The sequence below is a fragment of the Pomacea canaliculata genome, linkage group LG2 (genome assembly GCF_003073045.1).
Source record: "Pomacea canaliculata isolate SZHN2017 linkage group LG2, ASM307304v1, whole genome shotgun sequence".
NCBI lineage: Eukaryota > Metazoa > Mollusca > Gastropoda > Architaenioglossa > Ampullariidae > Pomacea > Pomacea canaliculata.
In genome coordinates, this window is record NC_037591.1 from 37,178,568 (window position 1) to 37,192,310 (window position 13,743).

At 41.8% G+C, this 13,743-nt stretch overlaps 1 protein-coding gene across 2 annotated transcripts in view; it reads left to right on the forward strand.

The window, feature by feature from the left end:
• LOC112556188 (ephrin type-B receptor 1-B-like) overlaps window positions 1-13,424 on the forward strand; it is a 147,298-nt gene extending 133,874 nt beyond the window's left edge. The window contains exons 8-19 of one of the 2 annotated variants that reach the window (XM_025224959.1): window positions 5,507-5,600; window positions 5,730-5,823; window positions 6,263-6,315; window positions 7,051-7,092; window positions 8,214-8,369; window positions 8,550-8,735; window positions 9,362-9,423; window positions 9,764-9,862; window positions 10,039-10,152; window positions 10,278-10,472; window positions 10,566-10,708; window positions 10,907-13,424. In XM_025224959.1, coding sequence (XP_025080744.1) covers window positions 5,507-5,600; window positions 5,730-5,823; window positions 6,263-6,315; window positions 7,051-7,092; window positions 8,214-8,369; window positions 8,550-8,735; window positions 9,362-9,423; window positions 9,764-9,862; window positions 10,039-10,152; window positions 10,278-10,472; window positions 10,566-10,708; window positions 10,907-11,177 — 1,509 coding nt within the window. In that variant the 3' untranslated portion in view covers window positions 11,178-13,424. The remainder of the gene's footprint in view (window positions 1-5,506; window positions 5,601-5,729; window positions 5,824-6,262; window positions 6,316-7,050; window positions 7,093-8,213; window positions 8,370-8,549; window positions 8,736-9,361; window positions 9,424-9,763; window positions 9,863-10,038; window positions 10,153-10,277; window positions 10,473-10,565; window positions 10,709-10,906) is intronic. The other variant, XM_025224960.1, reaches the window with a different exon arrangement.
• The last annotated feature ends 319 nt before the right edge of the window (window positions 13,425-13,743 follow it).

Consider the following 13,743-nt stretch of genomic DNA (forward strand, 5'->3'; position numbering starts at 1 on the left):
AAGTGCATGCAAACTTACAGGAAATACCTGTTTCTCGTAAAGTGGCTCAGATCCATTGTATCACAGAAAAATGGCGTCGGATACCTAATTCTCCGAGCGTGCCCTTGTGCCTCAAGCTCAGTTCTGTAATCAACAAACACGGGAGGATGCCTAGCTGATGATCGTAGGCAGAGACTGAACACAAAAATTCTTTAAATCGGTTTTCTTCTTAGGTCTTTACGCTGCCACCTTATAGCTAAGTCGTTCTTCAGGCAACGGGAGGAGTTGCACACACGCTGTGTGGGAGAGAAGGTGCTGGAGAGGGACCTGCTCCTGTCTTTACTCGGTCGACTAAATTACAGGAAGAACAAGCTTTTTTCCCCTTATGGCTGGTCGGACACACAACAGCGTCGCATGCACTGTACGCCTTTGAGGTTCTGCGATTGTATCGCGACTTGCAGGTGTGTGCAGGTGAATACCAGCACCGACAAAAAGAAGTGAAGCGTGTGACAGGTACAGCAATTCTGTTCAGTTGAGCTGCTGCTGCTGCTGCTTCTCCTCCTTGAGAGAACTCCCACCACCCATGGTCTGTAATGAGAAAGGCTGCTCTCGTGTTCAGGATACTAGATGGTCTGCCGTAAGAACCCTCATGAACATCAAGCCCAGAACAAGCAAGCAAGGCTGCAGAATAGTAATTTGTAAATATGATATTTGGAACAGTCGATGTTTCGAAAAGGATGTGATTGGTGCGTGTGGAGGGGAGGGGGTGTCCATCTCGTTTTCCCCTCTCCCCTTCATTAGATATTGTTAGGTGTAACAGAAAAAAATTATCCCCAGGTCACAAGCGCGAGCTGCCTTCTTTGGTTAGGTTGGCCGTGTTAGGAAATGCTTTGCTCAGGAAGTAACAGTCGATCCAGTTTTTCAGGAGATGTCCACCTTGAGCCGTTCTCGATTCTCTGCCTTTGAAGCTGTAAAGACTTACTGCACTGCTCGTCTGTGCTCACTAGCATGTGCGCGTGTCTGCAACACAGCTGCACGTCTTTGATTTCCATTCCCAGCTTTACGAAGACGGATTGCTTGCCCGGCAGGCCGCTAGGAGTGCGTCATCGATTGAAAAAGTTGCAGCCAGACGGGCAGCCATTATTCCTCAGCTAGATCCCAAAACACTGCGGCCCACATCCTGTGGAAGCGACAAAGTGAGAGAAAAAATTAAACTAAGGTTGCTCCCATAACTTCTCCACCGGTGGGTTAGCAGGGTGCGCGGTTCTATGTTCTCCTTACCTACTCAAACGCTGGTTTCGTATCCACCGCTAACACGATTTCTTCAGGGTTATGATGTTGCTCCAGGTGCTGATGATATTGACCTGAGGGTCATCCTTAAAGAACTGTAGGTATAGGTGTATGGGAACTCCAAAGAAGGAAGAAATGGTTCCGTAAGTAATTGAGTGGAATTAACAGTGCGAAAAATATTTAATGACACGCAAAAACGAAAACGCGCAGTAGCTTGCATCTATCATGAGGACGTCAAGCATTCATTTGCGGCTGCTTTTCATCACTTTTTTCCCGTTTCCCCCTTTCTGACCCTGTCTTCTCAATCTTTTCCGTGCCCCTAGCCAAGGCCATTTTTTACGTTCAGCTCGGTAGATGGAGGTGTTGAAAAGTCATCTTTCTTTCTGTAATGTTGCGGCCCTCCATGTGTTGTGGCGCCGAATTTCGTTCTGAGGCATGTCCTTTCGGAACTGGTTGCATGGCTACACACTGCACGAGCCCGGCGCAGAAACGCGTTGCTATGTTACGGACAGGGATGTCATCTTGAGGGCAGGGAAGACCTGACGATTGCTAAACCGGATCCTGAGGTGTGAGGTGTGTGTGTGTGTAGGGAGGGGGTATCTAGCTCATCTTGAGACGTGCTGACCTGCAGGAATAGCTGCCCGGGCAGAGCTTGCTTGCTGTCTTCAACACGAAGTGCACGGAGACAAGTGTCGTTGAGCCGTACCGCCTCCTCCGCTGTTTCGGTCGGTGGATTTTCTGTCATGGCCGTCTAGCCGGCGCCTCTGGGGGCTGTGGTCGCTGATACCGGCATCACGGAGAGGCCAGGATCTGAGGGTCCTCCCTGGCAGACGCTAAGCTTGACCATTCGTCCCAGCCAGGAATTGTCTGGACCACCACCCTTTTGATGCTGGCAAGGTCGTGCTACCAAACCACTCGCCACCCCAGTGTCAGACGGATGCGGAGTCGCTTTCCCGGTTCTCTAAGTGTGCAGAGATGTCGGGCGTTTGTTGTCCGTCTTTGTAGCTGGCCAGCTGTCTGTTTTTGTCTGTTGCAGCCCAAAGAAAGCTGCGAGTGTGTAACGGTATGTAAAGAGTATATCAGGCGTTACGAAAACCACAAATGTTCGGCGAACCTCTCGCAATATGTAATGCGTACTGTATAGTCAGCACGTGCGGAAGGCTGTCTTGCACCGTTTTAGAAAGAGTAATGCGTGCATGCGTACTGCTGTGGCATTTAAAGACGAATTTATTACTTCCTTAAAGAGCAGAGAAAACTATTCTTTCCGAGGAAACGGTTATGGCTGATAAATGGCTGTCTTTAAAAGGGTTCACTCTGCACTAAAGCTGACAATGGCGGAAACCGGCAGCTTATTTTTCTCTCGTATCGAACTTAGCCTCTGTCTTGTCCTTTTAATTCCTCGATCGAGAGGTTAATGGCAAGAACGCTCAAAGCCAGAAAGCACCAAGAGTTGTCTTCTTGGGGCCTTCGCGAAACGACTGCCACTGGTAAACACTGAATTTTTTTTTCCCATGCAAATCTATAAACCAGCCGACCTCTCCGTGGAGGTCACGGAGCTAATAACCGCTAATGGCGGTGCTCGCGTGTGTGACTCTAGATGGCGGTGGCCAATGGTGATGAGGCTGTTTGGCTTCCGACGACGAGCGAGTCAAGCGGTCAGAACGTGGAGGACTCGTTATACATTGAGCCGACCACGCGGTGTGTCCGGTGGGGAGGGAACATTTCTTTTGCTGAGACGTCCCTCGTTGACCCTTTTGACCTCTTTCTCTTCCCCGTGTTGTGTGCACTCGTCTAGTGACGGTGCTGCTGCCTTTTGTTGTGCGGTGATCCTCGCGTTGCCCTGCTGCTGGTCTGTAGAGGACGGCCTCTACTCCGGCGTCCATATTCTCTGCGAGCTTGTGTTGTCTGTCCTTTGCCGAACATCGTCCACGAGACACACTCACCTCTTCTTCCCCGCTTACCGTGTGGACCGTACACTTCGCCCCTCAATCCGTGTGCGTGCATTGAAATGTATGTGCGTCAAGTGTGTGTGTGTGAGGGGAGGGGGAGGAGGGCACCACATTCATTTGTCCTGTTCAGGCGCTTGCACGGGCTTTGCTGCGAACGTCAATATGCTTTGGCGGTCGGCAAGCTTCGAGAACCTCCTAATAGGTTCATTTGAGTTGTATGACCGACAATTTTGTCATTAACTTGCCGGGCTTTCTTTGTTCTTGCTTTCTCTTTCCGTGAAGTTGCTGTTATCTCGGTTACCTCCTCTCCCCCCTGGACCTCTATTTATCCTCTAAAACAGCTTCTTGAAGTTAAAATTAAGGACTTTCTCTTTTCTCTCACCGTTTAGCTCCCATACCCCAACACCACAAACATTTCCTCACCAGTCCTGACTTCTTTCCTTTTGACTGTTCCCTAAAAGGGCCGGGTCGATTTCGCTTTTTTGTCGAAAATGTTGGGAGCTTTTCTCATACATATTGTGTAAGGAAAGGTGTATTTACTGAAGGAGAGGTGTAGAAAGCGTCTTTCTCGGGGCAGCCTTCAGCTTAGACAGCCATTGTGCGGGCCGACAATGGTGCTGGCAGGGTTTAGAGAAAGAACTAGGTAGGCAGGCACCACTGACAGATGGGAATTGCCTCCTACCCCTACCATTTCCATATTCATCTGGCAAAATCAAATTTGATTTCTACGCCTGGGCAAAAGCAGGACGGAGAACGACCGTAGCAGTGTTACCTCTGAGTTGGGTTTTTTCCCCTGCTTTTCCTCTGAGAACCTTTCCTGTCTGTGGGTAAGATTTGAGGGGCAGCAATTGTCTGTCAATCTCAGTTATGGTGGGTGTCGCTTGTAGCACACAATGGCTTACTCAGTAATTGCAAGTGGGGTGGTGTACGTGTGTGTGTGTGTCTATGCAGGTAAGGGAGGGAATTGAAAAGAGCATGCACATTTTTACGGGCTGCAAGATTTTGTAGGGAAATGGTAGTGACAGTCTGCCACATCTCATTTCCTTCCCCAATCCGTCCCTTAATTTCTGTGGACCCTGCAGTTCTTCCTTACATGTCACAGTTTGTACCGTGCAAGCCTTCCTTACATCTCAAACTTTCTGACCTCTAGAAGTTGATCTCTTCACAGTAACAACAACAAATTTTATTACTTGTAACAGCGATATCAGCTAATGTAATAGGGATGGGTATCGTTTCCAGCAGGTAGGTTTTGTCAGTGATTGCTGTTTAGATGGCAAATGGTGAAGTCACGATTTATAAAGTTGGAACATCGAGAAGGGAAAACATGTTGTGCCAAAACTGAGGATGCCGCTGTTAGAAAGCAGCGTGACTAACATACTTGTGGAGGATGGGCCACGGTAAGTGATAAAGTGCCAAGTGTCTTTTTACATTTCTGCCAGCAGAATATGAGAAAAAACTGATTGTTTAGGGGCTTAACAGGGAGTGTCATTGTGCCTCATGCAATACAAACACAAGCAAGGAGAGCATGTTGTCTGCTTGCTGCAATGTTTGTGATTTTTGTGATTTTGAAATCCAGCTTCGCTGGCGTCATGGCGGTAGGGCTGTGCAACCTTTTGTCTTACAGCTTTTATTGCAGATGAGGCTTAATATCAAAGATGCATTTGGGCAGATAAGCTTGTTTACTCGAGCGAATTCTGACTTTCCTCTGAGGGCGTTGCAATGCTGCTTGATGTGGCATCGGAGAGCATTTAGATGTGGAGAGATTGTGGGCGGGAACGAGAGCATCGTGTCACATCGGACAGTAGTTGAGATGGAGGAGATAGCGTGGTCAGCAATGTTGCTCAATCAAATGAACACAGCAGGCAGTGGGGCGCTGTGGGAAGTGCATGGGTGGAAGGCGCTGTTAGTGTTTGCCTGAAAGAAGATGAGGGATCCACGCAAATCTTTTTTTGTTCCATGTTACTGTCTCCCGGAGGAAATACCAAGTGCAAATAGTGATCCAAGGGAAATAACTCAAGCGCCCTTGATGGGCGCGTTTGTTTGTTGTTCCCCCTGTGAAGCTGGTGGGAGAAATATTTTTTCGTGGGTAAATTGTTGGGGCGTAAATTTAGAGCTCATCTTACCTCATTTTCAAATTTAAATTTTATTTTTATTAGACTTAAGGGCCTGATGCGTTTTCTGTGTGTGGAGAATGTGGAATAACTGTTATGTAAAAAAATCATCTTCACTTGATTTAATAATTAACTTATTAATTTTTGAGTCTTCTTTTCTTTTTATTTTTTGTGTAGGTCAGTGCTCAGACCAGCAAAGGATGGGGCGAGTTCAGTGACCCTATCGAGGTAGCGACAGGTCAGCAAGGCCAGTACAAATTAGAAGATGAAGGTATGTTCACATGGACTTTCATACTGCAAGTCATTTGTGATAGTATGGGAGCGGCATCCTATAATTAATATGAAATATTTTCTGTGAGCTATTTCTGTTTTTTTAATTTAATTTTTGTCTTGTTTTCAGTGAGTACACCTATTGGCATTGTGGCTGGTTCCATTGTAGCTGTACTATTGTGCATGGCTATAGCAACAATAATGATCATCATTTTACTGAGAAGGTAAAACACTTCTTTCGAGTATTATACATTATGGTTGTCTCTTTTATTTATTGATACTATTTATGTCACCAGTTGCCGACTAGAGCCATCATGTATTCCTCGTCATTAGCATAACATAAATCTCTGTTCATCCCAGATCATTCCATAAATAATGAAATAAATACTGCCTTAGTAATAACAGCATTTAAATACACATTTAGAAATAACCTATAATGATCAGTTGACGTTTTGTGTTTGCGCACATCATCATCCATTTCCTTATCTTTGACACGACTGCACAGATTTTCGATTGTCAGTGTCTGGGTGGCAGCCAGAAGAATGTCTACGTTTGACTAGTTTCAATTTATTTAAGGTAGTCATAATTTATTGGTGATGCCTTGTTATCAACTTGCAGGAATCATCAAAATTGTTTTCAATTGCTGTGTTTCTGGTTTTGCAGGAATCGTCAGAATTGCAGCGAAAAGAAGGAGTGTGATCCTCCATACAGTCATGGTAAGAATATTTTTAATGACACTATAAGTGTGACAATATGTAATCCAAATGTTCTTGTGTTTTTCTCTGTCTCTGGAATACAACGAATTATGTATAGCACCTTCAGGTGTTTTTTGTCTGTTATCTTTGTGATGTTATATTATCTATATCATGTGTACAGCATAACTAAACAATATGCCAAATCATATTGAAATCATGTTTACATCATTGGTGTGCGGTTAATGTCTGCCATGGGCTTTAGCAAAAGAGAAAAAAAGTGTTTTGCTTGTTGCAGCCAAATAGATGCTTGTCCATCAACACCTTGCTACCACCACCACCACACTCCCTTTTTCTGCTTTTTGCACTGCCTTTCACTGATTCAGTCTTGTTGTATAGCAACATAAAAAAGGAGTTAAGCAAATTATACAAGGCGGGTGGTATAACAAAATATAGGCCAACTTAAACTTCAGTGATTTCAGGTCACTGACCTTTTGGCTGCACATTTTCCCAAGAGGTCTTTTTGAAAAATTTTTTTTTATTTAATAAGCTTCTCAAAGGAAAACGTTTTAGCTTCACCATGTATAGACAAAGGATGATTTTTTTTTAAAGTATAGTTTTCACTGACTGTTCATCCAGGGGAGTAGTCTGTAGAAAATCACATAATTGCATTGCTTTGTTAAATGTTGCTGTCTTCTTGTTTGCCGATTTGTACATTTTGTTATCCTTATAGCCCCTGCTTTTTTTTCTTATTTTTAGTCATCACATACCCCCAGTTGGACCATCATTTTAACGGTGGATGTAAGTAAACAGACCTGGTGCATTAGATAGTCTGTGTTGTTCACGGATGTGTGGTGCAAGACTAATCAGTCTCTGCGTTCTTTCCTCCCTTCCCTTCGTCACAGTGTAGTCTGCTATGTTACAGTCACCCTTGCAAATTCAGCAAGTGAAAATTGATTGTGTTTTGTGTATTTTTAGGAGATCATGGTAGCTGTTGGGGGATGTGCTATATTCTGGCCACTATTCCTAGATTTCTTATCCTACTCATCTTGTTCAGTGTTGATCGAATGTGTGATGGGTGGGAAGCTTTCAGGTCCAACTAACTCTTCTCCTTTTTGGGGGGTGGGGGAGGGATTACAAGGAGGAATATATAATCCTTTATCATAGTTGTATGCATGCGCCAATAAACTAGCTGTCTGCTTCTATTCGATGCTTTATCATCTCTCATGTTACTGTTAGTGTATGATCATTACTACTATATACTGGATCATACCTTAATGGATGTGTAATAGCACTAAAGACTTGACACTGTATTGTAGATTCAGCAGTAAACGTGAATTTTAGACAGTGTGATACAGGGTAAACATTAGCTGGACTGGAGAATACACAAAGAGAAGAGAATTAGTGACAAATAGATTATGTCTGCTATTTAGACAAATCTTTCTCAAGTTGCACATGAAATCTTAGTTTTGTTTTGCCTGTTCTTCTGAAATTTAAAGTTTTGTGTTAGTGTAAACCAAGCCTTCCAGTTTATTGAAAGAAGAACTTTGTGAATCCTTTGTTTTTCTAGCACAATTTTGGGGAGAGAAACTGAACAAAAACCTTAAAGCACCAAGTGAAGAATATAGTAGGTCTGACTTCTAAATGAAGCTGTAGTCTCAAGCTGTGCTCTTGAAAATGCCTCACTATAGCAAGTCAAGATCAGTTCATGATTCTGATGAAATTTTCCAGATTATGTATTCCAGCCAGATGATCCACAGTCTCAGCTCATTATCCCACCATTGCCAACTCTCACCACTTTTTGTGGCAGAATGATATCCCTCGGTCACCCTCCCTTCTCTCACATGTATAATATATATACACACACCTTTTTTATGTCACCAGCAGCTGCATTCATGCTTTGAACTTTGTTTATTTTACAGTGACCATGCCACTATTTCCATCGCCTGGATCAGTCCACAGCTCTGTGCGCACCTATATAGACCCCCATACCTATGAAGATCCCAATCAGGCTGTCCGAGAGTTCACTCGAGAAATTGATGCTTGTCATATTATCATTGAGACTGTGATTGGAGGAGGTAAGTGGTGGCATTCTGTGTGTCGGTTAAAGCAGTAGCATACCTGAACACATGTCTTTGTGAAGTGTCATATAGCAGAACAACAAATAGCAAGCTGTTTAACTCTGTCCTGCCATATTTCACTGATCAAATAGATACTTTTTTTTTTTTCTAGACACCTTTTATTTCTTATTATTACAGGCGAGTTTGGGGATGTATGCAAAGGTAAACTACGCATCCCAGGACGACCAGAAATGACAGTAGCCATCAAGACTCTGAAGCCTGGTGCAACAGAGAAGAACCGCCTAGACTTTCTCACAGAAGCTAGCATCATGGGACAGTTTGACGATCCTAATGTTATATTTCTGGAAGGTGTCGTCACCAAGAGTAAGTTTCCTTGAATTTGCATGTGCTGTAATCTTGTATGTGGAACCAATGATTTTACATGGTTCTCATCACTAATGAGATCTAGAATAAAGAGAAAATCATTTTGAACAGTTACAGCAGATACAAGCACTGTCAGCTGCTGAAAATTAAATATTCGAAATGTTCATCTGCCCAAACATTTATTCACATTCACCATGAGAGTAAATCACAGTCAGACAGCTTAGCTTATGATGATTCAACTAGGTAAGGTATGATGAGAATAAAAACCCTAGTTTTCCTAGTATTCTATGGCTAACATACTAAGGGAAGTAACTGAAATAGACCCCCCCCCTTTCAAATAAGAGTTTCAGATGCTGGCTTCCCTTAGTTTCAAAGTATGTGTCCATTTCAGTAAAATCACTATGCTTAGAACATAGAACTGAACAACTGTGTTGAAAAAATTGATAGCTAGAACAGTGATGAGACTTGAATAAGAGATAACACTCCATGGCAACAGTGCTTAACCTGTGCAAAGATTATGCATTCGTGAGTAGTAATTGGTGTTTTGGCAAACTGAAAAAACTGCTGTCAGCAGTTTTGTTTTCAAACAGTCCTGTTTCTAAAATGAGAGATTTTTTTTAAAACAGGCAATCCAATCATGATTGTGACAGAATTTATGGCTAATGGATCATTGGACACATTTTTGAGAGTAAGTAGATTTTTTATATGCATAGGTGTGACCTTTTTATTGACAATTGATTGTAATATCAAGAGTGATAAAGAATACACTTTTTAAAGTACTTATTTTTAAACCAATATAGTCATTTATGGAGTTTGGTGCCTAGCATTAGAAATTAGGCTATTCATTCCAAAGAACTTATGCATGTGCTGGAAGGGAAAATAAGGCTGAGCCAAATTGAGATAGTCCTTACTTGCCACACTTGCCACACCTTTATTATGTGAAGGACTGCTCTCTATGCTTAAGGGATGAAACACATTTAAGGTAATGTTAAACTGTGATTGTAAGTGAATCTTCTTATTCCTCACAGGCTAATGATGGAAAGTTTACAGTGATGCAGCTTGTGGGTATGATGCGAGGCATTGCATCTGGCATGAGTTACCTGGCTGAAATGGGCTATGTACATCGGGTAAGTGGCTATGCTTCCTGGGAAAATTTTTATAGCAAATGACAGCAAGGAAATAGTTACATTAATGCTGTATCGACTGTTTCCTCCTTTCTATATTATCAGTTAAAATACTCTTTGGACTATATGCTAGCTTTATTTTCAATTACTCTATGGATGGATCTGTTTGGTGGAAACAGGACTTGGCTGCAAGAAACATCCTGGTCAATGAAATGTTGGTGTGTAAGGTCGCTGATTTTGGTCTCTCACGTGAGATAGAATCCGACACCACAGATGGTGCCTACACTACCAAGGTAGGTTAACATTTTTTACTAGTATTGGTATAAAGACCAGAAAGTTAAAAATACATATGTGATTAGTATTCAAAGGTAAAAAAATTTTTTGGTATGTGCATAATTGTGTATGTTATCCTTTTCAGGGCGGGAAGATTCCAGTTAGATGGACATCACCAGAAGCAATAGCTTATCGGAAGTTCACCTCATCATCAGATGTCTGGAGTTTTGGAGTAGTTATGTGGGAAATCATGTCCTATGGGGAACGGCCATACTGGAACTGGTCAAACCAAGACGTCATCAAAGCTGTTGAGAAAGGTTATCGTCTGCCCCCACCAATGGTAAGGAAATAAAAATGTTCTGGGAAATGTGATGTGCAAGAAAATAAAGCAGCTGGAATTGGTGTTCTATGAAATTGTTTGTTCTGGTCTCAGGACTGCCCTGAAGCCCTACATCAGCTCATGCTGGACTGCTGGCAAAAGGAGAGATCGCACCGCCCCAAAATGCTGCATGTGGTGAAGACTTTAGACAAGCTGATTCGTGCCCCTGAGCTGCTGCGAAAGCTGGCTAAACCTAGGTAAGAGCAGTATGAGACATTTTCTAAGAACCTGAAGCTAATGGTTTTTTGTTTTTTTAATCTCCAGCAACTTCCTTTCCTTTCATTGAAAACAATGTGCATGCTTATATATTTGTCAGAGATTATATTAAAATCTTCTTACACATTGTTGTACCTATTGAAAGTTGCATTTTATTAATTTTTTTTCCTTCTCTTCAGGCCTCACAATTTTATTGATCCCAACGTGCCAGATATGACACAGTTCAACACCATTGAGGACTGGCTGGCGTCTATAAAGATGGAACGCTACATACCTAGCTTCTTGCAGGCTGGGGTGGTCACCATGGAACAAGCCTGTCATCTGACCGTCCGCGATCTCCTCAACATAGGCATCACACTTGTTGGCCACCAGAAGAAGATCATGAACAGTATTCAGACTCTGCGTGCTCAGCTCTCTGGAGCACAGATGTCGGAAGGGTTTTTAGTATAGTGTTCACAGCTTGAAGTAGACCTGAAGAGATGTGAAAGGTATCGTGGAAAGTCCAACGTTTGGTGGAAGATTTCTCAGATATGAAGCTTGAATCTGCAGAAGGGAGCCTGTGCCAAAAGATCAAAAAAATTTTTAAAAAAAAAGAAAAGGATTCAGTGTGGCTAGAACAGTGAACTTGTCAAAATGTTCCCCTTCAGAAGTGTGTGGGAGTTTTTTCCTAAAAAATAAGGTTTGGAGTTTGAGACATCTTTTGCTCCAGCCACACGAAGGACTTACAGATGTAGAGATCCAGTATATTTGTTTATCAGGGTTTGCCAAGAGATTTTTGTTTGTTTGTTTAACTGCCCTGAGAAAGTATCCAGAAGTTGCACTGGAGATTTTTTAATTTAGATTTCTGTTCAACTTTTGCTGTTTTATACTTGAAGCACTGAAGGAGTAAGTGATGTTGCATATCTGAAAGACAGCTTTAATTGATCTTCTTGTATACTCATACTATTAAAAAAAAAAAGAAATTCTGTACATATCGCAGATATCTGTATTATTTATATATATTTTGTGTGTTGGTAAATCTCTAGTATACAGACAAGAAGGCTTGATGTTGCAGACGCAGTCAGCAAGTCTTTTAACTTTTTTTCCATTATGTTGGTTCAACAGAAATTTGTTCTTGGTTGCTGTGAAGTCAGCTGTGGCTTGCACATGACCCTTAGCAAAGCTTTAACAAAAAAACAAAACTCCAACAAAAAGTTTTATTCTGGCATAATGGGGAAAGAAATTTTGGAGACCCTGCATAAAGCACAATTAAAAAAAAACGACTTTTAATTTTACATTAACATGCACGAAGCTCTGTTCCATCCAGCTGAAACTTCCTAGCTGGTTGACGCACAAATTTAGAGGTATGTTGCTCTTGCTGGTAAGCTTTTTGGCTTAAACATACAATGACTTCTTCCAGAATAAGTGGGGGAAAAAATACACTTGCAATAATCGGCATTTCTGTGGAAAAGTCACTAATGCACTGTTTATTTTCTAAGGCATTGTGTGTTACAATGTACAGAGTCAGGACCGAGTTTAGTTCTTTAGTAGGTATGTCGTTTCAGGTTCCAGTTGTCATTATGCTTTCCTTTTTTTTCTATCTTTTGTGCTTTCAGCCGTATCCAAAGTGGACTGTTTTGTGAAAAAGACAAAAAAAAAATTACAAAAACAAAAACTGCTATCAGAAGCCCTCTTATGAAAGGGACCCAAAGACGTTTCAGCCAGAAATAGTTTTATGTTTTACAAGCTATGCAAGTAAATAATGTGTTTGAATTAGCCATTTATATTGATGTATTGTTGAGTTGTGTACTGAATTTTTTTTCCAGAACTTCCCCCCTCCCCATCCATTTTACATTTTTTTAAAAGTCTTGCAAGTTGATGGGCACTCATGTTTATATAGCATGCCAGCAAGACTGATTACTGTGTACAGGATGATGTACATATTGCAGCGAACGGCAGTGTGATTGTCTGTGTATACATACAGAAGCATGCATTTGTTGAACTGTGATTATCAAGAAACTATGAATGCATGGGAGAACACAGGCGTGTAGTGTGAGTGGACCTGATGGGCTGTTACAGTTTCTTCGCTCATTATTTTGTGTGCGAGTGCGAAATATGTTCTGGTTACATACAACCCACAAGCTTAGTGTTGTTGGAACGTGTTGTGTTGACTTTGTACAGCAAAATAATTGTGATTTTGGGGAATTTTTGTTTTGTTTTTTTTTTTTGCATATGTTTTCCCCCCTTCCCACAGAAATATTCATTTATTTTGGCAGGCATTTACAGAATTCGCACAGCTTTGCGAACTGACTGAATCATAGTCTCATTATTGAGATTCCGGTTTAATTTAGTTCCCGTTTCATTTCAGCATGATTAAGTCTGTTTGTTGTCTTCAACAATGTGTAGTTTACGATGGATGCAAACAGTCATATTGAATGAATGTAAATACAGGTTGTATTTTCTCGACAGGAAAGCTAAGTCATGCAGAAACAGCATGAGAGAAATGATTACTGATGGAGGAAAAAAGTGATGGTTAGACAGCAACAACAAAAACAAGACTTTATGTTTATGTAAAAATTTGTCAAACACGTTCATATTTGAGTGGATGATGGTATGCGAGGGAAAACAAGTAGGAGAGTGGGTAGGGGAGGTAGATTTTGTATGGTGGAAGCTGTGAATGTCAATTACGAGAAGAAAATAAAATTACTTTCAAATCAGGTTTGTTGTTGAACATCATTTTGAGCAGCACCTTAAGTAGAGAGGTGTAAGCTTGGTTGTGGCTTGTTGAAGAAAAGACGATCAATAAAATGATCACGTGCCCAGAAATTTAAAATATTACGCAGCGATTAACTCTCTTAAAGACTGCGGGTGCCTATCACGCTATAAAAATTCAATTTGTGCAACAACAAATTTCAAACAGCAAAAATAAATTCTGGTTTTCGAGAAATAAAAGACCCACTCTGGCTTGATTGTTTAGAAGTCCCCCACCCACGCTCCCATGGTCTAAGTGCAGAGACTGACATCAGGAAACATGAGT